Below are 24464 nucleotides of genomic sequence, written 5' to 3'. Positions count from 1 at the left end.
GACGTTATACTTTCGTGGTTGACGGAGAGTCAACGGACCTTGATCAAATTACTGTGGAACTTGCTCCTGAGAGCAACCCATATCGTTTGTCATGAATGTGTTCTTTACTGTACACGTTTGCATGATCTATCTGACTACTTGCTTAACTATATATTGGGTCATGATCTATTTGAATTTGTCTTGTTTCTTGATGTTTGGGTATGCTATCTTGTCTCTTATTTTACCTGCCTGGTTACTTGGAGCCTCACTCGATTTTTGGCTCATTTCCTGCCATTTGTTTTCCTTACAGGGATGAGAACATGAGAGGTTGAATTGAGAAAGGTCTCGATTTCTTCTAAGTTGTTAGTTGCTCGTGCAAGTATTTCATAGAGGTCTAGTCAGCTTATTTGGTTTGAATTTTTCTGTAAGTTTGACTCCTTGGTTGTATTATAGATTGTGTGGACATTGGAGGTCTATGAGTGTATATCTTGAAGGTTGTATTTAATATCGCTTTTATTTGAGATTATAATTTGTAAACTTCTTGATATGTGACTGAATCCTGGCGAGAGTTAGACAGGCGATCCGCCAAACCCTTGGGTACGCCCTAGGAGGTGGTGGGGCTGTCACAGAATGTCAAGTAGCAATGACCACCGATAGTTGATTTTGAAACTCAATGTGGAGCATATTATACATCACGTTGAGAACAGTCCACTTTATCCTATCAAAGAAAAATGGATTACCATTAAGCGTGCTTTAGATATAAATGTTTTATATAAAAAGTATGGTATGCTAGGCGATGTGCGATTGATAATATGTACGGTGATTGACCCACTTCAATAGCCCAATTGCTTATATTCATGTTGGAGTTGGTGGCAGTCAATTTGGAAACAGCTGTTGTGTGGGAGCACCATCCAAAAAGTACTATTAGATGCACAATTTTTCATTGCGTGTTTAGAGCTTTTGGTCTTGTGATCGAGTCTTTTCGACACTTTAAACCAGTTATTTGTGTTGATTACACATTTATGAAGGGAACATATAAAACAAAATTATTAGTTGTGGTTGGATTTGATGCCTCCAATCGCCAGTTCCTAATTGCATTCGCACTTGTCGATAATAAGAGAAATCGGAGTTAGGCATGGTTTATGTCACAATTGCGATGTCATGTGTGCAGAGACGTTAAGAATATATGCATTATTTTGGATCAACACAAGGGGATAATGCACGTGATGAATACTTTGCCAAAGTGGAAGGAACCAACAGTTATGCACCGATATTGTTTAGTACACATGCAGAGCAATTTATATAAAAGTTTCGAAATCAGAGGTACGAATTACATTTGAAACTCAATGAAAATAATCTAATTCATTATATGCTTTGTTACGTTTGGGTTAAGCATGCACAATTATCTTTGTCTAAACTTAAAGATCTTATCTGAATTGTCGAGATTGCAAATGAAGCCAAGAAGTACGAAGTATTTACGGAACAATTTTGGCTGTTAAATAAAGAGATATATAAATGGCCGAATCGAAATTCTAAGTATTTATGGAAGAAATTTGGCTGTCAAATGAAGAGGTATATAAATGGCCGAATGACAATTCTATTAAATCAAAGCAATGGGCATTATGCAAGGATGGGAGATATCGATGGAACCACATGTCCACAAACATTATTGAGTGTTTTAACAACTTATTGTGCAATGTTTGATTATTACTAATCACAGCATGCTTATAGTTCATTTTCAACTAAACCGTTAAACTTTTCACAAAGAAACGGAAGTTAGCTTTCAATACGACATATCCTTTCCCCAAAGAAATATTGGAGAATTTCTTAGCAAATGACCTAAAGGTAAGGACGCACTCGGTACAAGTGTACGATCTTACAGGCAGAATTTACTGCATAACCACTAGCTGATACGATAATGGGAAAGGTGGTAACACATAGATTGTCTATTTTCGGAATGGCACATGTACGTGTGGCAAGTGAACTAAACTTCGATTCCCATGCTCGTACGTGTTTGTAGCTTGTTATTGGTCAGGCACTAATCCATACAATCTAGTTGATCATGTGTACACATTTTCAACTTGGCAAACTCCTCTTCAGGGGCAGTTCCAACCATTGCAAGACACAACTTACTGGATCCCTTCGGAGTTATGACTTAATTACGATGCAGGTAAGAATAAACAAAAGAGATCCAACCCTAAAGCCATAGTTAGAATACATAATCGAATAGATCGTTGATGCCAGGATGCACCTCGTCACTGTAGCCATTGATCGCAGACAGAACACAATGCCTCCAATTGTCCTTACTCTAGTTATTTTCATGTGTAGTAGCGAATTGTAGAAAATGTGTAGGATAAGTTGCGCATATGTTTGATCGTTTGATTCTATATTTCAATATTTATTGTAATTTTATTTGGTCTGTGGGTAGTACCGAACATGTTTAATTTAATCTTGCATTGTTTATTAGTGACATTCAATTTATAATCTAACTATCTTCAAGTTTATCAAGTTAATTTTTGTATGTGCAAGCTTTTGTAAATATGGTCAATGGCCCAGGCAAACGGCCAATCCTATACAGGGCCTAGACATTTTCGATTTATTATATTTATAAGATACACATAAATTAAGAGCAATTTTTTTGGGTCAAGAGAGACAACTCGATATTAAACCAGCTAACGAGTTTTTCTGGGACCTAGTGCGGAATGATTTGAACCCCTAGATAGTAAACTATATTTGTGTAGTAGGTTTCTGAGGGATCATACAGGCAGGCTATTTTGAGCTTGATCATAAATTGATCACCAATCTTATTGAGCGATGGAGGCACGAGACCTATACATTTTATTTTCTTGTGGGTGAGGCTACCGTCACGTTGTAGGATGTGAAGGTATTATGAGACCTCCTTGTTGATGGATTACGGGTTACGTTGGTCGATTGAAATAAATTGGTATCACAAAGAAAAGATTTGATCGAGGAGCTTTTAGACTTTAGGCCAAAGAATCGACACTTCAGGGTTAGGAGGTTGAAACTTGTGCCTATATTGAAGTTTTTTTACGAGCTCTTTCTATATGATGTACCGAAAGAATTAGTTCGGCAGCATGTTCAGTATTATATTTTGAGCTTATTTGCTGGATAGTTATTTGTCGACACCTGCGGCAATATTGTAAGTTGTCATTGGTTAGATTATATTCGACACATAGAGAGTATGAATTATTAAAGTTGGGGCAGAACCACACCTACTTATTTATACTCTTGTCCCTGCAAAGTTTCACAGGTGTCAACAACCTGCACTGCTAGTCCATACATGCTTTTACAGGTGAGAATGGAACAACTTTGGAATGCTTGAACATCTTTATTTCAGTTGATTGCATAAATAATATGACCTGGATAATGTTTCTATTTTTAATAGTTATGGGCATGGGAGAGGATGCCCAAGATTCGACCGACCGTGCTAGTTTCCGCTGCATGGAAATGAATTTCTTAGAGGCAATTAGCTAGGCAAGAAATTGTACAATGAAATACGTTTGCTCACATGTTGTATCCTTATTTTGTGATCAGTTAACCAAGATGGGCTTCGATAAGGTACGCAACCGATGATTGTTGCTATTGTAGTGTCAGTCTGTATTTAATATCGTGACTAATTCCATTCTGATAGTCATAGTTTATTTGAGAGTCTTATTCTGCTGACCTTATTGCACATCTTCCCACCTATTACTCAGTCGAGCGACACATATGGCGGTCATTAGTTCCGTTGATATATTGAAAGGTTATCGAATTTCACCTTTCTCAATGGGTACTACGACAATTTGGGATACTTCAACCGATACCTAAATATGTTCACATAGACACAGAAAGAAATTGCATTTTCTATGTCGATTAGGCCATGCTGTGAAGAATTGAGCCTAGTACCATAGTCATTGGATTCAATACTGAGAGCATCGTACTTAATTGTATGTTTGAGACCATCAACGCTATTTGAACAGGTCTATGGATTAATACATAATATAGTACCAAAATAGTATTTTCTGCTACATTACACCTCTGGTTTCGCATCAGTCCCAGCGTGACGATCATCGAAGAAATGGGGGATAGTTCGACTACTTAGTAAATTATTACATGCTCATTTTTTCTTCTAACTATATGCTAATTTTTTGTAAAATAACATACAAAATGACTATAATATACAAAATCCTCTTTTTTACAATTTGATATTGTGTCTTAGATTAGATTGATTTATAATAGGTACATTGATCCTATCAATCCTGCGCAGTGTAGTCATCTCGATCTCACATCTATAAGTGAGGAGACTTTCGGGACATTACAGTACTTGAATCAAGGAATGTAAATGGCAGTTGGTCCCTTTGACTATCAGGATGTTGGCCCATCTACCTCTTGTGCTGCCCCTTTCGAGATGCATGTAGGAACCAAGCAGGTAGGCATCGTAGAAGAGGCACCTTCACACATAATGGTGATGTGCCTGACACACAGGTTACGTAGATTGCAGTACATGCCATATACGACTCATCCGTTGGCACACACTTTCCTCACACTAGAGCTTTCTTCACACCTCCAACTGTTCCAACTTTCAGAGGTTATTTCACTGTGACACCTACTCCCATACCCGTATTCAGCTATATGCCTATTGCTGTATCGTCCTCTGTTGCACCACATACATCATTTCAACCAAATAATGAGTTTGAGAATGACCTTGCTCATATTTATGAATTCCTAGGGGTCTCGATGAGCTTTTCACCTGTTTTTCAGATGGACACTGACAGCGTTCCCGTTCAACCTTTTTATACTTCTTAAACTTTTCTACTCATTTGTCATTTTCTTTTTAAACAAGAGATTCAACCTAATAAACTCTTACCATCGTATAAAGATGTGGTATGCATATTTGAAAATGACCATATTTGTACAGTTGCTATAATTATGATTATTCATTTCATGATCTAATAGTTTTCCGCTTATCATCATTTAGCAAAATGCACAGTTGTATGTTATTAGTAAATGAAATCTTTTAGTACGCAAGTCTAATACAATTCTAATAATATTTATTATGTTGATAAGATTTTCATAATTTGTATTAGGGACAAAATAGATTGGACAAATTAGCAACTATCTTCTTTTCTGATAATCACATAAAGCCATCCATATATATCGAATATTGCTGCAAACTAAACTGATACTCATACAATTGTAAATTTTACTATTAATTTTTGGCTAAAACACAAAAAACTCCCTATGGTTAAGCAAAAATCATATTACTTCACTATAATTGAAAAATATCCAGACAACCACTATTGTTTTGAAATAATGTGGAAAATAGATGAAAATTGTCATGTTCTGAGCTTGGAGTGTAATATCACATGCCCATAGTACAACCATGGAGCACAACACTACTAACAACTAAAACTTCTACAACCACTTATAACATTTAGATAATAAATTCCTTTAGATTTATACCATCAAAAGTAAAAGTTAAAATCCACAAGTACAATATTCCTAAGGATCAAATGAGGATCAAAAGAATGTAGAAGGATTACAATTAATAAGTCTAGAAAGGTTAAATACATCAAATCCTTTCATCACTGAAGCTATGCTAAGGAGCCAAAACAAAAGATAAAAAATATGTGCAATATCATTAAAATTCATCCAAAGCACTACAATATAACTAATAACCCCAAATTCAATCAAAATCCTCTTCTAAGAAGCCACCTTAAGCTGCAAAATGTTAATAGTGGAGTCAGCAAGCACTTTGCTCAATAACCAGCCTATGCACTTCCTTATCAATTTGAGCATGCTACCATATAAAAGTACATTAAGCAAAGGATATCATATTTACAATTAAAATATGAGTAAATTTTATATACACTATCACGATTGGATGGATGACACATAAGTAAATTTTGGATTTCAAATTCAAATTTTATACATGTGACATATATCTAATGATGATAGTGTATACACTGACAGTGTGTATAAAATTAATCTTTAAAATATACGGCACATGTGAATTTTAAGTTTATATCCAATGCATAGCCATAATTCACAATTCATACATTAAGTTAAGATTACCTAGTTTCAATTAACCTTGGATACTAGTTCTAATTGTTCATCCCGTTAGGGAGGTCACATCATGAAATTTCTGACTATTCATCCTATCAGGTAAGTCACATCATGCAAATCCTGACTATTCATCCCATTAGGTAAGTGGTAGGTCATATCATGCAATTCATGACTATTCATCCCTTTAAGGAGGTCATATCATGCAATTCCTCACTATTTATCTCTTAGGTAGATCGCATCATACAAGTTCAAATAACAACGCTTCAAATCACATAGCAAATGGAAACATGATCATATTGATCCTAAAATTTATATAATGAAAATAAAGTAATTAATGTTGTTGAAATTCATAAAATACATTACAAAACATAAGGACTACACAAACTACTTACCTTCACCAAATGAACTAGCATCCAGCTCAACTCCAAACTGTCCCAATAAAATTTACTTCCCCACCTTGATATGCAAAAGAGCTTAATTTAAACTATAAAAACTTTGAACCATGCTAATTTATCATAAAACAGACTGTAAACAATACCCTTAACCAATAACCCATAGTAAAGATCATCTCCTCACTTAAGCAGAACACATATGTCAAGTCTAAAGATTCACCAACTTTGATAGATATAAAACTAGAGTGAAATCTTTATATTAAGTCTAGTTTCAAATGCAATAAATGGCGCTCAATTTTGAGTTTCTTGAACAAAAATATGGTCGAAACACTAAGCTGATGCAAAGCAAAAAAAAAGTTTCTAGTTTTCTCTTCTAAGCTCCATTCCCACCTCAAACCATCTCCGAACTCCTAGCCATCAAAATGCCACAATCTCACTTCCCACAACCATATTATAGCATAAACAAACTTAGAAACAAAGTATTAAAGCTAAATCATGCAACTTCTATTAAGATTTCCTATCTCTTAAAACACCCAAAAACCCTCAAATTTTACTTCTCACTAAATTGACCCAACTTTTATGGCATCACCAAATTTAGACAAGATACTAAACTAAAAATCATAATATTCCTACAAAAATCATTATTCTTTAAGAATACCCAAAATCCATCTTAACTATCTATTAAATCTAACCAAGAAATTAATAATAAAAAAATCACTTACCTTGCAAAAGAGGCTAACGGTGAAGTCTCAATCTTTCTACTAGTTTTGGATCTTGGTTGGGTGTATATCACTTTGAGTGTAAGAAGGAAATAGAGAGATTTAGGGACGGAAGAGAAGAAAAAGGAAAGGAATTGGTAAAATTTGGAATAGTGGTTTTCCACTAACCACTCATATATTTTTGAATCTAAGCTTTCTCGTTTGCTCAAATAATCTTCACTTTCTTAAGTTTCATAATTTAAATCCCCAAAGTTATGTATTCTCCTCTAAGACCCCCAATGGAAGACTTGGATATCACAAAAATTGTTTCAACTGAAAAATTTGTATCCATGCGTTTGAAAATGCAAGTGTGGATAATAAAAAAATATTTTTTTTGCCAAATTCAAACTTGTGATCACAAAGTAGCACTTTTTCTTTTTCCTTTCTTCTTCCTTCTCTATACTAATTTTTGTTTCCCAGAATCACTATTACTACCACAACTGCTAGTTCCACCACCTTAAATTTTCCATTTTAGCTTTGAAACACATATCTCTTACCATCCAAATGTCACCCAAGGATCTTACAGGAGAAAGAAAATGGCCAAAGGAGATGGCGAACACTATCACCACTGCACACGGAGGAGAAGGAGAACACTCCTGGCTCCATAGACACATCCATTGATCATTCTTTAGTAGATGCAGCAACTAGCAATCACCATTTCCACCACTTGTCATCAAATCAAGTTACCAGGCTTCATATGGAGATGGCTGGGGAATGAAAATTTGCGTATGAGAACATAGAGATATCTAGGTTTAATGATTTTTATATTATTTTCAACATCAAGTTGTTTGTTTTTATTTTCAAGGACACCAAGATATGCTGTCTTTGGATATGTTTTTGCCCTTTGCCTTAGTTTTTGATTAGATGTGTGATAATGGCCACTAGCGTATGCATCTACTTTGAATTCTTCGGCGTCAGTAAACCTACCGTGATGCTGACAGTAGCTTATTGCTGAATACGCTGGCATAACGAAAGGTTGAGAATTGGGGGCAAGACTAGAATGCCTAGTTTGGGAGATGAGATTTGAACAGAAAAGGAAAGAATAAAAGAGAAAGGCTGCATCTCCCATGTTTGAGAGTTTTAAGTAAAAAAGAAAGGAAAAGAAACCAATGGAATTAGAAGGAAGAAGAAATAGCTTTATAGTTTAAAAAAAACTTCCGGCCCAAATCGGGTAGAAAGCAAAGGAAAGCGCGGAAAGGCAGCAAAAATTTTTTAAATTGCCCATTCTACTCCTAAAAAGCTATTGAATGAAATATTTATTTACCTATGTGTCCAAAATCACCTCCTTTCTTTCATAAACTCCCAAACAACATTAAAATCTCTTCTCTTCTTTTCTTATCCTTTCTTTTCTCTCATAACTTAACATTTCTCTTCTTTTCTTTTCTATCCTCAACTCACAAACTAGCTATAAAAGATGTATGCTTTAGTGGCCACCTTTAGATTTCATAAGAAAAAAATAAACTTGAGGGGCAAACTCCAATTTGAACAAGGTTATAACTGAAAATTCTTAATTCTTTGGTTGCATTTGGATAGAGTGATTTGACCAAAGATTCAAAATCATTTCAAATCTCTTTACTTGTTTAAAATACTTAGAAGGCATTTTAGTTTATAAATTATCAATTATTCTTGTATCTAAAACATATTTTGATAATTGATGAATTACAAACCTAAATACATCTTAAGTATTTCAAACTATTAGAGCGATTTGGGTGAATTTCAAATTCTTTATCAAATTTCTCAATTCAAACAAAAGGAGTACAAAGGAATTTTCAAAATCTTAGGGGTGGCTGCCCCCTGTGGCCCCCTTTATATCCACTGGTGGCCATATATAGGTGGAGCAAGAGATCATCCTTCGTTGCATATGCTACTGCTCATTGATTGTTTTTGACCAAATCGGACACCAAAATCTTAATTTAGGCTGAATATAGAGTTTTAACGTACCAAAATCTAAAATTTTGTTAAATTCTACACCGGCAATGACAGTTAGAGGGAGCGTGGCTCCAATGCCACCACTTTTACCAAAATCGTTTGGATCAAAAGATAACTTATATAAAATTTACTTTGACCAATAAATTTTTTATTAATTCCACAAAATATACCAACAAAAATTCTTAAATGTAAAAACAGATAAATAAAAGAAAACGAGGAGAGAAAAAGTAGACAAAGGTATGATTGACATTTCAGTTTCGTCAATTAATTTAAATAATTTCCATCCATGCTCCACATATGTCCACAGCATACGCGGGTTCATTGACGGAGTTTTGAATCATAGGGTAGATTCCTAACTTTTGATAAAATCAAAAGGGCATTTTGTAATTGTGAATCTTGTCCAAGTATATGTTTAGCACATTGGACGAGATAGCCGGTCCAAACTTCATATTCTTAAAAAACTAGTTCTTAACCTGTTATTGAATAGGGACCACACATAATCTGTTAAAAGAATTAGAAAGGAAAATTATAAGTTTGATTGATAAAAAATTTAATAATGCATAATTGATACGAATATATATATAAGGCATAAATTATTAAATTGATTGACAACATATAAGGAATTGGGAAAAAGAAGGAAATTAATTGTTATAAAAAAAAACACAAAAAGAATTAAAAAGTCAAAAAAATATTAAAAAAGTTCACGTGACGAAAAGATATATCATTCACTTGGATATGTCTAATTCATCAACGTACTCTTTATCAACGTGCTATGTCCAATTCAGAGCATGGATATGTAGGGGTGGCAATTTTCGACACGACCTGAAAACACGACACGAACCTAACACGAAATTAATGGGTTTGGGTTGAGGTTTCGGGAATTCGGGTCAGAATCGGGTTGGACCCGATGAACCCGAAAAGAAAACAGGTCGATTTCGGGTCAACCCGTGGTGACCTGATATGACCCGATATGACCCGTTTACGAATTAAAAATAATTTAATAAATATAAAAATAATTTTATCTAACTAAACTAAGTTATTCTTTTTTTCAAAGGCATTAATTACTTAATCCTAAATGAATTTATTTAATTTGTGTGAAGTTGAAATTATTATATTTGGACAAATAATATATTATATTATTTTTTACTTTTATATTGTTTTAATTTATTTTATATTTTGTTTGGGATAAAACACTTTTACGGTGTTTAATTTATTTTAGAATTGGTTTGGAATTATTTATTTAAATTTTTATTACTTGATTATGTAATTAGTTTTGTGAGAAATTGATTTTATTAGAAATTACAGTGATAAATTAATAAATTAAAATTAAGTTTCGGGTCATTTCGGGTCGACCCGCCAACCCGTCAACCTGAAATTTTCGGGTTCGGGTCAGCATACCTGACCCGTCACGGGTTGGCGGGTCGGGTTCGGGTCAACAGATTTTCTGGCGGGTTGACCCGAACCCGACCCGCCAACCTGATTTGGACCCGAATTGCCACCCCTATGGATATGTCTAATTCATTAACGTACTATGAAAAATATGATTAAAAACAATCCAAAAAATAAAAGGGAATTAAGCGAACATTCCTTTTTTTTTTTTTTGAGGGAAAAGGAATTCCTTGCCAACAATACCCAGAATCTTCAGATTTCCTTCCTCGACTCCACTTTCTATTTTTCTTACACTTTCGGCCCCTTTCTTCTTTTTCACTTTCGTGTCTCCCTCTCTTCCCTCCCACGCTTTCCCGGTCTTTGATAAAACCCGGTGCCCCATCGCAAAACCCTTAGCCCCTTCCCTCCAACCCCATAATAAACGGCCGCAGCAGAATTTTCAGGCGGGCCAACTTCGGTAAAATCGGTATGTTTCGCAATTTACAGCTTGCAAGAAAATAAGTTGAATAATATCCTTTTGGGATATAAAGTCTTTTGTTTGTGTTAGAATTTTCTTGTTTCTCGGCTATGAAAAGTTACTAGCATTGCTTTCATTCGATTATTTTTTTTGAGCAAATTAACTATTTTGCACGATTATATGAAGTATAATTTAGGATGTTTAATACTACATTAATAAGGTCTGTGTGTTCGATTTGTATTCTTGTAAAGAAATTTAGTCTATTGCAAATTTGGAACTCTACTAGAAAGTTTGAGCCATTGTTAATTGTTGGGCCTGCCAAGAACAAGAAATAACGAAAGAATTCCTGTATCATCAGACTGATTTTGGAAGTTAGAAGCACACAATTGAATTCTAATTGCTGTTATTTGAATTGTTATTCTTTGTCTGGTTTAGCTATTTTAGAAAGCAATCACTAGTTGAGAAGTGTCTGTAACTTTGAATTTCTTTTTTTTAAAAAAAATAAAAAGGAGGGAAAATATGACTCTGTTTCTACATTATCTATTTGTGAGGGGCTTGTGAGATGTTTCACCTAGAAAAAGCTGAATTGAAATAGTTCTTTAGCTCGCTTTCAAGAAGGGTATCCTATGTCAGTGGAATTTTCCATACAGTTATCAGGATAAGAATGTAATTGATCTGCAATTCCTAAATTTGTGTTGCTGATCAACATTGTTTATTTTAGTGCTTTAGCTGGTAATTTTACAGTATAGTTCCTAGAAAAGGTCGAATTAATTTTTTCACCAGAACAAGGCTATTTCTGGTACCAGCACAGAGTACCTGAATGATAACATTCATGTTAATTTTTGGTTAATCGGTATTGTTCACAATTAATTGTTTTCAGTGCACAACTTTATAATGATGCTAAAACAGGCAGTTAATCAGGTCTAGCTGTTGAACCACAACAAGCACGAAAATGAAAAGGCTGCTGAAATTGACATGGCTGCGGTTGCGTAATCTAGTAAAGGCAAGAGATATCTGTTTTATTTTTTTTTGTTACAAACTTATTTGAACTAAATATGGTGGCAGAAACAGGGCCATTCATGACAATAACTTTTTGGCCCTGACATTGCTAATGTTATGTACCATTCTCACATAATATACCACTGTACAGATACCTCAGCCAGTTCGAATATCATTACGGGATAAAGCAATAGCAGTCGCAGGGAGAGTTTCTGTAGTCAAAGTTCGAGACTCTATGCAGGTTTGTTGTCCTGTATGCACAGAAGCGATTTCCTCTCCACTTGACTCTGACGTGAAAATGATACTAGCAGTGCACTTGAGTTTATGGCATGCTGAGGATGTTAACTTGCAATGGGACATTATGCAGAAGAAGAAAGATTCAGTTCTTCATTTGCCTTCCTTAGTTGTTGGAGTAGGAATAGCTGCTGGCGTTGGAGTACTGTTGACTTTTCTGGCAAAAAATCGGGCTCAAGCTTTGGTAGGGAATACAGTGAGACAACCGAGATTCAAGGAAAGGTAGTGGTGCATGACCTATTGGCTTTGTACCAGTAGTGATATACCCTTTTACCTACTCGCCATATGGCAGGATCAATACCTCTTCCTTTATTTGGCTAAAATTGCCAAGTTTGTAGAGTTCACCATTTTTTGTCAAAAAGGAAACTTGGATTATCGTAAATTTTGAGGGGCCTGTGTATGAAAAGGTTTAGAAGTGAGGACTTAACATGTGTTTGTAAACTTTCTAGCGGTGAATTATGTATCTCTTTTTGGGTATACTAGCTCCATAATTTTGACAGAGTGAAGTTATTCCTTTTTTCTAATCAAAATTGCTTTTATCCTCAACTAGAATTGATTGTTGCTTTTCTTGGATTTGATACAATGTTCGAATCATGATATTTAGCTCTAAAGTTTGATGTATGTCAAGATAGCAATGCAATTATCTCAGTAAGCAGTCAATTACTGGAGGAGTTGTCCTTTTTCTTTTTGCTGGGCTTGTCCTTTGGTATTATTCTCAAATTTGGTCTGTTTCTAATATATGAAAACTATTTGTCATCCATCTTTTATGCTATCTGAATTTGTTAATATTGGCATAAATGTGATCAAGTTACTGCATCTACTGGGTTCACTGCCATTAAAATAGGTTCTTTTTCTGTTCGATGAGTAAGATGCACATCATATTTTCAAGGTTCAAATAGTAGGAATAGTGGGGCAATGCATCCGTTTTATAGGCTTGCATGACACATCTTGTTCAGTCATGGCTTTGAATGTCCATGGACACTTTCTTAATTGTTTTAAATTTGTCTGCCCAATTTTTCATTTTCTTTTGAAATCATTCATCATCACAATACTGATCGTTGCCTTCCACAGCATTGTTTAGGCCATTTGGCATAACGCTTCCGGTTTGAGAAAAAATATCCTTTACACCCACAAATGAGGAGCTGCTAAAGTACACAGATGTACATTTGCCATTTGCCACCATACCTACCTTGTTTCAAGCTTCTGACATTGGCACCTAAGGTGCCCCCTCCGGATCAGGTCAAGACTTTTATTGCGGTTGGGAGTTCATCAGCAGTGGTTGGTTTGTGACCCAAGTTGGGCAGAAATTCCATTGATTTTACAAAAGCCTAAGAGTCTGAACCTATGTGGCCAAGTTGTTTTAATTTAGTCGTGGGATGAAAGATGAACAACTTCTTGTAAGGGTTGGGAGTTTGTCCAGCATTATATTTGCTTGGTGGATCATACTCTTTTTTGTTTACCGCACTTCTTGGATCATACTTATGAGATTGTCAATTGATAGACCAAGATATGAAGGGTAAATTTCAATTGATAGACCAAGATATGAAGGGTAAGTTATATAAATTTTGTGTGTGTTGATCCCTATGACCATGTAACAATCTTTTGTGCAGGTGAAGATTTCTGATTCTTTTTGACAAAAGTAATTTTTAAACTGTTTAATGACTCTAAAGCTGTAAAACTAATTGTCACATCATGGATTTTTGGAAACATCTAAATATCTAGTCGTAACCCTTTTTTTTCTTTCTTTTGAAAAGAAAGTAACCAACAAGCATTATTGTAATAGTTTTTGGGCTGTTTTTAGAAAAACTTTACTGAAATATTTATTTGGGGCGTTTCTAGAAAAACATTACTGGAATAGCTATTAAATAAATGAGTCAAAGGCGTTTTTAATTGCAGTTTTGGTTCAAAAATGTTTGAAACATGAGCGCTGCTAGTCACTAAAGTTTGGAATAAAGTAAATGTAGCCCAAATGTTTCAATCTCTTAGCAAATTTAGTACTATTAATTGATTTTTACCAATTGTTATCAGAATCTAGTCACATACTATTACGTATTGATAATTAATTTTTTTAAAAGAATTAAAAAGCTCGAAACAAATATTGTTGGCCATAATTTGTGGTAAAAGAGGGTTAATTACTCGCATGTCGATCATGTGAGTGATTAGTCTTTATTCCAGAAATACAAAAATTCAGTTGACAAAAAAAGTTTTGGTTAAAGATTAATTAGTAATGGGACCTGAGTAATTAATTATCTTTTATTATAGATTATGGCTAGCAATTTTTTATTGATTATTAATTTTTTTTAAAAAAATTAGTTTCTAGTACATGACTAGATTCCTGCATTGATTGGTAAAATTAGTCATTAGAATTAAATGTACATAAAAACTGAAATATTTGGGATTACATTTTATCCAACTATTAGAGATTAAAAGCGCTTATACTTCCAAACATTTTGGAACTAACTGTGTGCCGCTGCGCTTGTCGGGGAAGATAAAGAAATAGAATTAAAATTATCAATGTGTGGGCCATTTATACTGAGGCTCAACGTATTCATCATTTCTTGATCAGATGGATCGATCAATTGTTAACTGGGCCTTGCACTAGGCCCAATAAATAATATTCGAATATATGGTTAAAATGTTCTCAATTTCTTGATCTAATGGGCCATTGAAAATATCACTGGGCCTGGCACTAGGCCCAATAAATAATATCCGAATATATGAATAAAATGTTTGACTCAATAGGTCAACTAGGGGACAACTGGGCCAATTAATTTCTCGTGGGCCCTGCACCAGGCCCAGGCCAATTGAATCGAAAATGTTATCAACTTATTGATCCACTGGGCCATTTAAAATGTCATTGGGTCTCGCACCAGGCCCAATAAAAAAATAACACTAGGCCCAACCATAGTGATCATCAATGAAGAAAATATATAACTCTCAGAAGCGTATTCATCAATCTTCATTCTAATTGCTATTTAAATGCACTCCATCTCATCCAGTTGATTCAGCCCCATTTAGCAGAATGCGGCATTCTCCTTCGTCGAATAGCACCTATTCGCCCCCAGATATCAAGATCAGGCACCGCCTGTCCAAGAAGAAGAGGCGAACAACGAGAATTAAGTTCGCGTGTGGCTGCTGCATCCTGCACAGCAATAGATGCAATAAGGGACACCACGTTCTCAACATTGATGTAGCAAGGAAGTTACTCCTGGGAGTTCCAGAAGGATCCCCTCTACTTAACCATGTTCCAGGCTAGTCGGACCACTTGGTCGGTGTCAATTCGGGCAAACTACAACCTCCGCAAGAGACTCCGTCTTGACAAGATGTGGACATGGCTCCTCTGTTTTCAAACTCGGACCGGACCGGTCGGTCGAACCGGCCGAACCGGGAACCGGCCAGGTAGCCGGTCCGAGTCACATTAAAAAACTGGAAATTTAAAACCCGGTCAAAGCCGGTCAAAAACCGGGTTTGACCGGAAAAAAACCGGTTTTTCCGGTTCAACAGTAATTTTTTTTTTAAAATTCAAACTTTTTAATATTATGTTTTGACCCCCTAAATTGTTAAAACTTATTGATATACCTCAAATATTTGATACTTTATAAATATTGTCCTAAAATTTGATGTTATTTTTCAATTAAATTCATAATTTTAATTCTAAACTTGTTAATATTTATTAAATAATATAAATTGCTACTTGATTGTTCTAATTTCTTTGTATTTTCTTGTTAAATATATTTGAAACATCAAATATATATGGATATACCTTTATTAATATCAATATATTATTAGATATTATATATATAATATTTTAATTTTTAAATAATTTTTATTTATGACGTCATCCGGTTCGACTCCTATCGACCCCCGGTCGAACCCATTGACCCCTGACCCCTGACCTCGGCCGAGTCGCTATCCGGTTCGGTTCTGAAAACATAGCATGGCTCCTGATTAGGACTCCCTGGTCCTTGAAGGACGTGGATCCCATTAGGATTAATAATAAGGTTAGGGCTCTCATAACGAGCCAATTATGTAATTACAGCATCATAAGTCCGATTAATCTAGAATTAGCGTGTAGGTCCCTGCCACGTGTCTGGATTAATTGCAGGGAAGCGGATTTCCAATTTGTACGCATCTTGTTTAAGGATGAAATTAATTGAAATATTGTTATTTCCATACTGCGTATTTATCACACGTGTCACTGCTGCATTAAATCCCTACATACGTACGAATACTCCAATCCTACGCCGTATACTACGTTACATTTCTACGTATATTGCTGTGTATGTGGGGTCCACATCCTCGATCGTAGGGGTTCATGAGTCCGAGGGTTCCATTCCTCCTCATCAGTCCACTTCTTCTACCGTAGGGGTTCAATTGCTCTTGGTGGAGTTAGGATCATCCCCAGCATCCTCTGACTCAGACAGGGTTCCCTTTAGCTCCTCAACTGCCCTGAACAGCTGGTCCAATTCGCGGATGAATCGAAGGCTCCCCATGCGAAGGGTGAAGTACATCCCGAGGAGCACTACCTGCTCCATGCCGCAATCCCTCACCACCGCGAAGAATCCTGCCATGTCCCTCATGTTTGCCATTTCTTCTGCTCTTCAAAACGCACTGTATCGAGCAATCTCCTGGAACAAGACGTGTCGAGCAAGGAATGGTCAGAGTCTTCCATCACTCCGCTATTTATCGTCCTCTCTCTCTGTCACGTGTCGCGTATCGCGACCACCAGGACCGGGGACAAGTGTCGGCAATCCCGATGTGGGTGGGATTATTCAAAATTCAAAATTCGACGTGGGCGGGATCATTTGAAATTGAAATTTTGAATTTGAATTTAAATTCAAATTCCAACAGTGCCTCCGGGCACTGTTCTCTACTTCAACCAATAGCACTGTTCATCATTGTGGGGTCGCGCTCTTTCGAGCGGCTAGTGGCCTTCGGCCATGTGGCAAAAGAGTACGGCGGCCCACGTTCCTGTCGGAACGTAGGGTACAAGGGGGCCCGCATTGCGGGCCATACAACCCAGGTCTTGGGTTGTCCTTTCTCTCTCCTCCCCAGATCAGATCCGGACTATCCATCCTTCGGATGGAGGACACGTGGACGGTGGATATATACATATGTATATGTATATGTATACTCATATGCATAAGTATACTCATATATATATGTATATGTATACGTATACTCATATGCATAAGTATATACATATATATATGAGTATACATATACATATATACATATATATAGTATACATATGTATATGTATATGTGTGTGTGTATCCTTGTGTTTTGACATGTGTTCTGATTATTTTATAGATCAAGAGCAATAATTGACGAAATAACCACGAGTGTACTGATTAGATGCGGGCTATAGTTTAATGGTCGTTGAGATTTTTTGCCTCATATACACACACACGTGTGTGTATAAAATATCAAATAGTATAAAGATCCTAATTCTGCGACATACTTTTACCATTCACAAAAACAATGGTAGATATCAAATAATAGCAACAAGATTTCCCAGTTTACAAAATTAAAGGAAGATAAATCTGTTTCGTTTGGGACTGTCCTAAATATTTTTCCTTCTAGAAAAATCCTAGTTGTATCATTACTTCATATCTAGAAAGAAATGGAGTGTCCTAATATAGAGAAAAGCCATCAATTAGGAAACTAAAAGAACCATCAATATTTGCACGCTTGTATAATTTAGGAAACCTCAACCTAATTTCCGCAATTCATGGAAACGTAACCTGAAAGATCGTAGAACCACGTTATCATGGCCAATGCATGGCCCTGCAATATTGCTATTTTTCCTGAAAAATACATTGCAAAAACTTGAACATCTAGAAGAAATTTGAACACCATCTTTCTTTAAAAGGTCATGGATGAAAAACCCCAACATCCTCAATCAAATTCTGAAAACTTTAAACAAATGGATCATATAGGCCATGTATTAATCATATCATATCCTTTACAGGGTCATGCAGCACCTCTAATAAAATTGGCAAACACGATATGCAAATTTGGAGTGAAAGTAACATTTCTTACTACAGAATTTACACTGGCCAAAATGGGTTCTTCCTTGCTTATATCTGAGCAAGATGGAAAGCTGATCACGTTCGCTTCGGTCCCTGATGGATTAGAACCTGATGATGATAGAAATGATCCGGCGAAATTGGCTGCAAGTATTTACAAGGTGATGCCTGGTTACTTGGAAGATTTTGTTATGAAGACTAACGACTCCAAGAATGGTTATGATAAGTTTACTGGTTTTATAGTTGATACACCATTGACATCTATGTTGAAAGTTCCTAAGAAGTTAGGGATCAAGTGTGCCACGTATTGGTGTTCCAGTCCAGGATGTTTGGCTCTTGGACTCAATCTTGAAAAGCTTATTCAAGCTAAAGTCATTGATGCCAATGATGGTAAGCATATCTTAGCGCAAGCATCAGCTACATACGGCTTCTATACAATTTGACACAACATGCACAACAAACTTTATATGTACTTTGCAATTTGCCTTCCTTTTTTCCCCATTTTCTAGGTTTCACGATCAAAACCTAAATGCATTTGTTTGTAAAAGTAAAACGCTAAAGTCATTGAAGATTTTAAAGTAGAAGATAGAGATTAAAAGGAAAGCTTTGACTATGATTTGGAAAGCCATGTTTCAGGTAGTAAATTTGAATTGCCTTGACTTTTATCTTGGAACTATTTGTTAATAATAATAAGATTAGCAATCTTGCGTGCATATCATATGTTGTGTGAGCAACCAATGTACCTTCATTGATGGTTAGAGTTTCTTTAGTGAAATATATGCATGATAACCTCATTGAATTGGATAAATGGATTTATTAACATGATGTCCATATAATTTTCCGTATGTTTAACCATTTTCAAGTTATTTGCATTTTAAAGTGCCAAATTTAACACTTAAATACCTTATCCAATCAATTCACTATAACTGTTAATGTTAGTTAAATTCAATTAATTTCTCTTAGAAGGAAAATTTAATTAACTTTGGCAATTTAGTACCCCTATTTATATTTACTCATGAAATTCTCTTATTCATTTAGGGGTTCTAAAGTCTTCTCCTTAAGCTATCAAAATTCATTAATTTTCAATGAAATAAACTCATAGTATAATGTACTTAACCGGTACAATCGACAGTTTTATAGTGCACATTTCTAATCAGAGACTGTTAAGGGCTGCAAATTGCAATTCACCCTTGTTTTAGAATCACGAGCTTTATTTGCAAAGGAACCACAATCTATAGTATATAATGAGCAAGAGTTCGGTATATGCTATAAAATTTTCATTTCATGCTGATGGAGCATACCTACCTCATGCTGGATGCTTCTTCAGAGTTAGGAAACCACTCTCTACCACTATATATGTTAACCAAGCGTGCAACTAGTTTTTTTGATTGCCAATTCAGAAATTTTACCAACTATAGACTAAGGGATAGTAACAAATTGGATTTTAATCAATCATGCAACTTCGTATGTCCATTGCAATTTAGAGAATTATATAAGCTTAAAGCTGGAATCATATCAGGATTCTTAACAATTTCCACATTATTTTTTTGGTTCTAAATATTTAGGTCAAACAAACATTCTGCAGGGACTCCTCTGATCAGTGAGAAGATTCCACTGCTACCAGACATGCCCCCAATGAGCCCTACAGAATTTACCTGGTATTTTCAAAGGAATCTAGATGCACAAAAGTCGATGTTTCAGTTTGTCCAAATGTTCATTAGTCACATGGTTTCAGAATCAGACTTGATTCTTTGCAATTGGTTCAGTGAATTGGACCCTTCAGCCTCTAGTTTCAATTCCAATATTCTTTCTGTTGGTCCCATACTAGCTGATGGACAGACCGCAGGAAGTTTTGTCTCAGAAGACTCTAGTTGCCTAAGCTGGCTGGATAAGCAATCTCCAGGATCAGTGGTCTATGTTGCCTTTGGCAGCACCTCCAGGTTCAGCCAAGAACAGATTAATGAGATTGCGTTGGGGCTTGAACTTATGGATAGACCATTTCTGTGGGTTGCTTGGTCAGGCCTTACTGTCAATGGAGCTTCCCTGACATTTCCTGATGGATTCACCGGAAGAGTAGCTCATCGCGGAAAGATTGTGGAATGGGCACCTCAAGAAAGGGTGTTAGCTCACCCTTCTGTTGCCTGTTTCATAAGCCACTGTGGTTGGGGTTCCATCATGGAGAGTGTAAGCATGGGTGTCCCTTTCCTTTGTTGGCCTTATTTTGGAGATCAGTTGTATTCTCAGACTTGCATTTGTGAAGCCTGGAAAATTGGTATTTGGTTGAGGGCTGGTGAAAATGGGATCATATCAAGGAATGAAATTAAAGAGAAAGTCGACATGCTTCTTTTAGAAACCAGTATCAGATCAAATATACTCAAGTTGAAGGAGCTGGCCAGGAAGAGCATAAGTAAAGGAGGATCTTCATTTAAAAACTTAGAATATCTTGTCAGCCAAATGAAGTATTAAAGGTGCAGTCTGATGCAAGACAGGTGTTTAATTTTTCATGTTAATTTCAAAATGCTTCCCTAAATTATCATTTGGATGCAGCTTGAACCCTATAGTATCAATAGCAGCTCTTTACTGCCTTATACTACTAATATTTTGCACATTACTGAAAGCACATGAATTTGGTTGCTTGTGCTTGAATTAGGATATGATAACAACCATAAAATAGACATGTTGCATGAATAAGTTATTCAAATGCTAATCCTAGAAGCATCATCAGCATGAAGCAGCCATTTTAATTTAGTTGTACAATCATAATATCAGCATACGGGGAGCTACAATTGGGAGAGAGTTCTGGGGATTGGAAGAAAATGCAGACAGTATGTTGGAGAGTTCTTTTTTGCGTGGATAGGCATAAAATCATCCTGAGTTTTTCTTGATCCTAAATATGATGGAGTTGATTTGGGTAATGGGCTATAATGTGTGGTAGTAAAGCTCTGCAATTAATAATTTGGGCATAAGTTGCAAGAAGAGTAAAAGTTTAGAAGGGTATTTTGCAACGAATCCTAATTGATGTCCTCGGGACTAGTGGAACACATTAGAGCACTGTGGTGCAGTAAAATGATATCAACGGAAATGTTATACTAGCAGAAAAGCAGAAAAAGCTCAAAAGAAATGAACAGACAATAGAAGATATTGGTTGTCACCAGTCACCAGAACCATTTCATGGGAAAGAACTTTGCCGTCTACCTGATAAGCTCAGGTAAAACAAGAAATATTGTTGATTAAGTTACCTGAATGTGCTGTCAAATGGACATTAAAGATTATAATTCCGTGACTCATGTTTTCTTCTTGTGAATTTAGTCTCACAGCCAACAACTAACAGTAATGAATATTGAGTTATTGATGTTGTTGGTTATGTCTGCTGACTGTAGGCATGTCTCTTCCTTTCAAGAACCAGATTAATTAAGAGGCAACTCCGTTGAGCCCTTCCGAGCAATTGACTTGTCAAATTACAGATGCAAACATTTCTTGGGAACCACAGACTGCTGAAAGATGGGATCATTTTGCCATTTAGTCTTAACACCCTTCGAGAGCTTCAAGCAGACGGAACACAATGGTTGATAACAGCAAATAGTAGTATGTTTTGGATGTGTCTTATACTTTTATTAACATGTATCTTTGTATCTCTCAAGTAATTGCAAGTTTTAGTTCCAGACTTTCCAAAGTGTGTCAAATGTTTATGCGTTGGATGGTTAACCAAAATGAAATTTCTTTTTGATTGAAACTAATTCCAAGAATATACACAAGACAATAATGATAATACAAAAGCAATTTAAAGACTAAGGTTGATTTCTTATGAAACATTACCGTTCTGTGAGATTATGTGGAATGCAGTATTCTTCTCACGTTTTCATTGATCCTCCAACCATCGAGTATAAGTCATCATCTACCAGTAACTCTGTAACATGCCAAATGCTATTGTCTGTGATGATGCCAGTTGTTAAATTTTTTCACCATTGTAAGGAGACATGGCTGCATAGAATTAAGACTTTGACGAACAGATCACAATATAATCATTAAGTTCAGGTACATACACAACTTTGATCCATTTGAACCAATGAAGCAATCTACTAAATACAACCAATGAAACAAAAATAGAAAATGACAAAATCCACAATCATTTTTTCCTATCAAAATCGACGTGACCAGGACACAAGCTTCACACCTTGGGCTTATGCTGCTATCTGTCAGAGAAATACATCATCATCAAATATATAGATGGTATTAAGATTCAGCAAGAGTGGTGGTGCTAACGATAGAAATGCACAGGCAACCCCGCATACTGGCTGTGCCACGTCCGGTCCAAGGTCAAGTTGCATCACTTTTGAAGATGTCACGGAGGATCGCAAGTCAGAGCAACAAGGTTACATTTGTTAGCAATGAACTCATACACAGAAAATCATGGCTTCTATTCCTGCTAATGAAAGAGAGCAAATCGGTTTGCACTAGCATCAATCCCAGGTGGATTTGATACACGGAAAGATCTCCAAAAGTTCACGGACAGCATTCCAAGAGTTACACCTGGCGCTTCGACAGATTTGATCAGAAAAACAAATGATTTCGGCAATGTTGAGCCAATCACTTGTCTTATAGGAGATCTATCAATTGGATGGGCCCTGGATGTTGCTGAACGGTTAGGTCTTGAACAGGTTGGGTTTTGGTCTGCTGGAGCAGCATCTTTAGCACTTGCACTCAGCATTCCTAAGATTACACACACATTTTTATTGTGGAGATGCATTGAACAGATATGGGGGCAGCTTTATAAGTTCAATTTTTCTGCAGGAAATATTGTCAGAAATGAAAAAACTAGCCTTACGAATGGAATATCAGCTTGGAGCAGCAAGGAGTTTTCATGGTGTTTTCCAGGTGATGCAGTGACAGAGAAGACCATTTTTGAAAATATTCACAATTTACGACCTTGACTCCTCATCTTGTGACTTGATCCCAAATATACTTCCTATTGGACCTTTACTGATTGCAAGCAACCATACCCAAAATTCTTGCTTTTCTGGAAGCATTTGCCTAGACCGGCTAGAAAGATATGACGCTGGCTCAGTTGTTTATGTTTCTTCTGGTAGCTTAGCAGCTCGCAGCTATGAGGAATTAGCGGAACTTGCATTGGGCCTTGAACTTTCACAGTGACCCTTTTTATGGGTACTTAGAGCAGAAATCGCTAAGGGATCACCTGCTGTTTCCCAGATGGCTTCCTGCAGAAAGTGGCTGAAAGAGGAAAAATTGTTGAATGGGCACCTCAAGAGGAGGTGTTAACTCACACTTCTACGGCATGTTTCTTGAGCCATTGCGGTTGGAACTCAACACTTGAAGGGATAAGCTTTGGTGTCCCCATTTTGTGGTGGCCATGTTTTACAGATCAGTTCCAAAATCAGAATTACATTTTTGACTTCTGGAACGTCGGTTCAAAGCTAAATCCTGATGAGAATGGTACCAGGTCAAGGCATGAAATTTCGACTAAAATAAAGCTGTTGCTTTCTGACGAGAATATTAAGGTAAATGCAGTAAAGATAAAGGATTTGAGTAGAAAAAGTATTAGCAAAGGTGGATCTTCTTTTGGTAATTTAGAGAAGTTCATCAAGCATCTAAAGCGCTGAAAATCATCAGATTTTCTGTTCAAATAATGTATTATCCTTTTGGCATCCAGGTGTTGATACATTCTATGCCCTATCTCAGATGTTATCCATAACACGACAAATCCCAAGGATCTAGAATCGATAAGGTTTAGTCAGGGAAATCAAAATGCTCATGAACAACTCAAGAACGTTATGATTGGTAGGCAACACCATAATCGAGGTGATTATACTTGATTGATAAGTCAATGAACACCTTAGGACCGACTCTAAGATGTTCAAAATAGTTTATGAAGAAGCCAAGAGATACACACGTGTTATTTGCTGGAAAATTCGTTCTCTATTGTCTAATAATCAATACACGAGATCCTCAGTGCCACTTTTTCAGTGGCAATTCAGTGCCACTTCCATATTTATGCCAAGTGTCATGTTTACTTAATTTGTCATGTGCTGTTTATTTAAATTTCTTCTACTATCACGTGATAAGTGGAATTGACACTAGATTTGGCACCGAATAGTGGCATAGAGGATCCCAACTGAATAATCAAAGCAAAGAGTTGGCTATTTGTAGCCAT

General features: G+C 36.1%; 2 protein-coding genes across 4 annotated transcripts; both read left to right on the top strand.

The window, feature by feature from the left end:
• Positions 1–10800: 10800 nt before the first annotated feature.
• LOC113768737 lies at positions 10801–12762 on the top strand. Of its 3 annotated transcripts, XM_027313198.1 has the most exons (4): positions 10801–10979; positions 11892–11973; positions 12121–12210; positions 12337–12762. In XM_027313198.1, exons 2-4 carry the CDS (start codon positions 11923–11925, stop codon positions 12487–12489), a joined length of 294 nt encoding a protein of 97 aa, XP_027168999.1. In that variant the 5' UTR covers positions 10801–10979; positions 11892–11922; the 3' UTR covers positions 12490–12762. The 3 variants fall into 3 exon arrangements, with proteins under 3 accessions (XP_027168999.1, XP_027168997.1, XP_027168998.1); XM_027313196.1 differs by having other exon boundaries at positions 12121–12762; XM_027313197.1 differs by having other exon boundaries at positions 11880–11973; positions 12121–12762.
• A 5568-nt stretch (positions 12763–18330) lies between these two features.
• LOC113769275 (UDP-glycosyltransferase 83A1-like) lies at positions 18331–20761 on the top strand. Its single transcript, XM_027313738.1, has 2 exons — positions 18331–18685; positions 19881–20761. The coding sequence occupies exons 1-2, from the start codon at positions 18331–18333 to the stop codon at positions 20759–20761; spliced, it is 1236 nt and encodes a 411-aa protein (XP_027169539.1).
• The last annotated feature ends 3703 nt before the right edge of the window (positions 20762–24464 follow it).

The sequence above is a fragment of the Coffea eugenioides genome, chromosome 4 (assembly GCF_003713205.1).
Source record: "Coffea eugenioides isolate CCC68of chromosome 4, Ceug_1.0, whole genome shotgun sequence".
In the NCBI taxonomy this organism is placed as follows: Eukaryota; Viridiplantae; Streptophyta; class Magnoliopsida; order Gentianales; family Rubiaceae; genus Coffea; species Coffea eugenioides.
The sequence above is the reverse complement of the archived record's forward strand: the minus strand, read 5'-3'. Positions and strand labels throughout refer to the sequence as shown.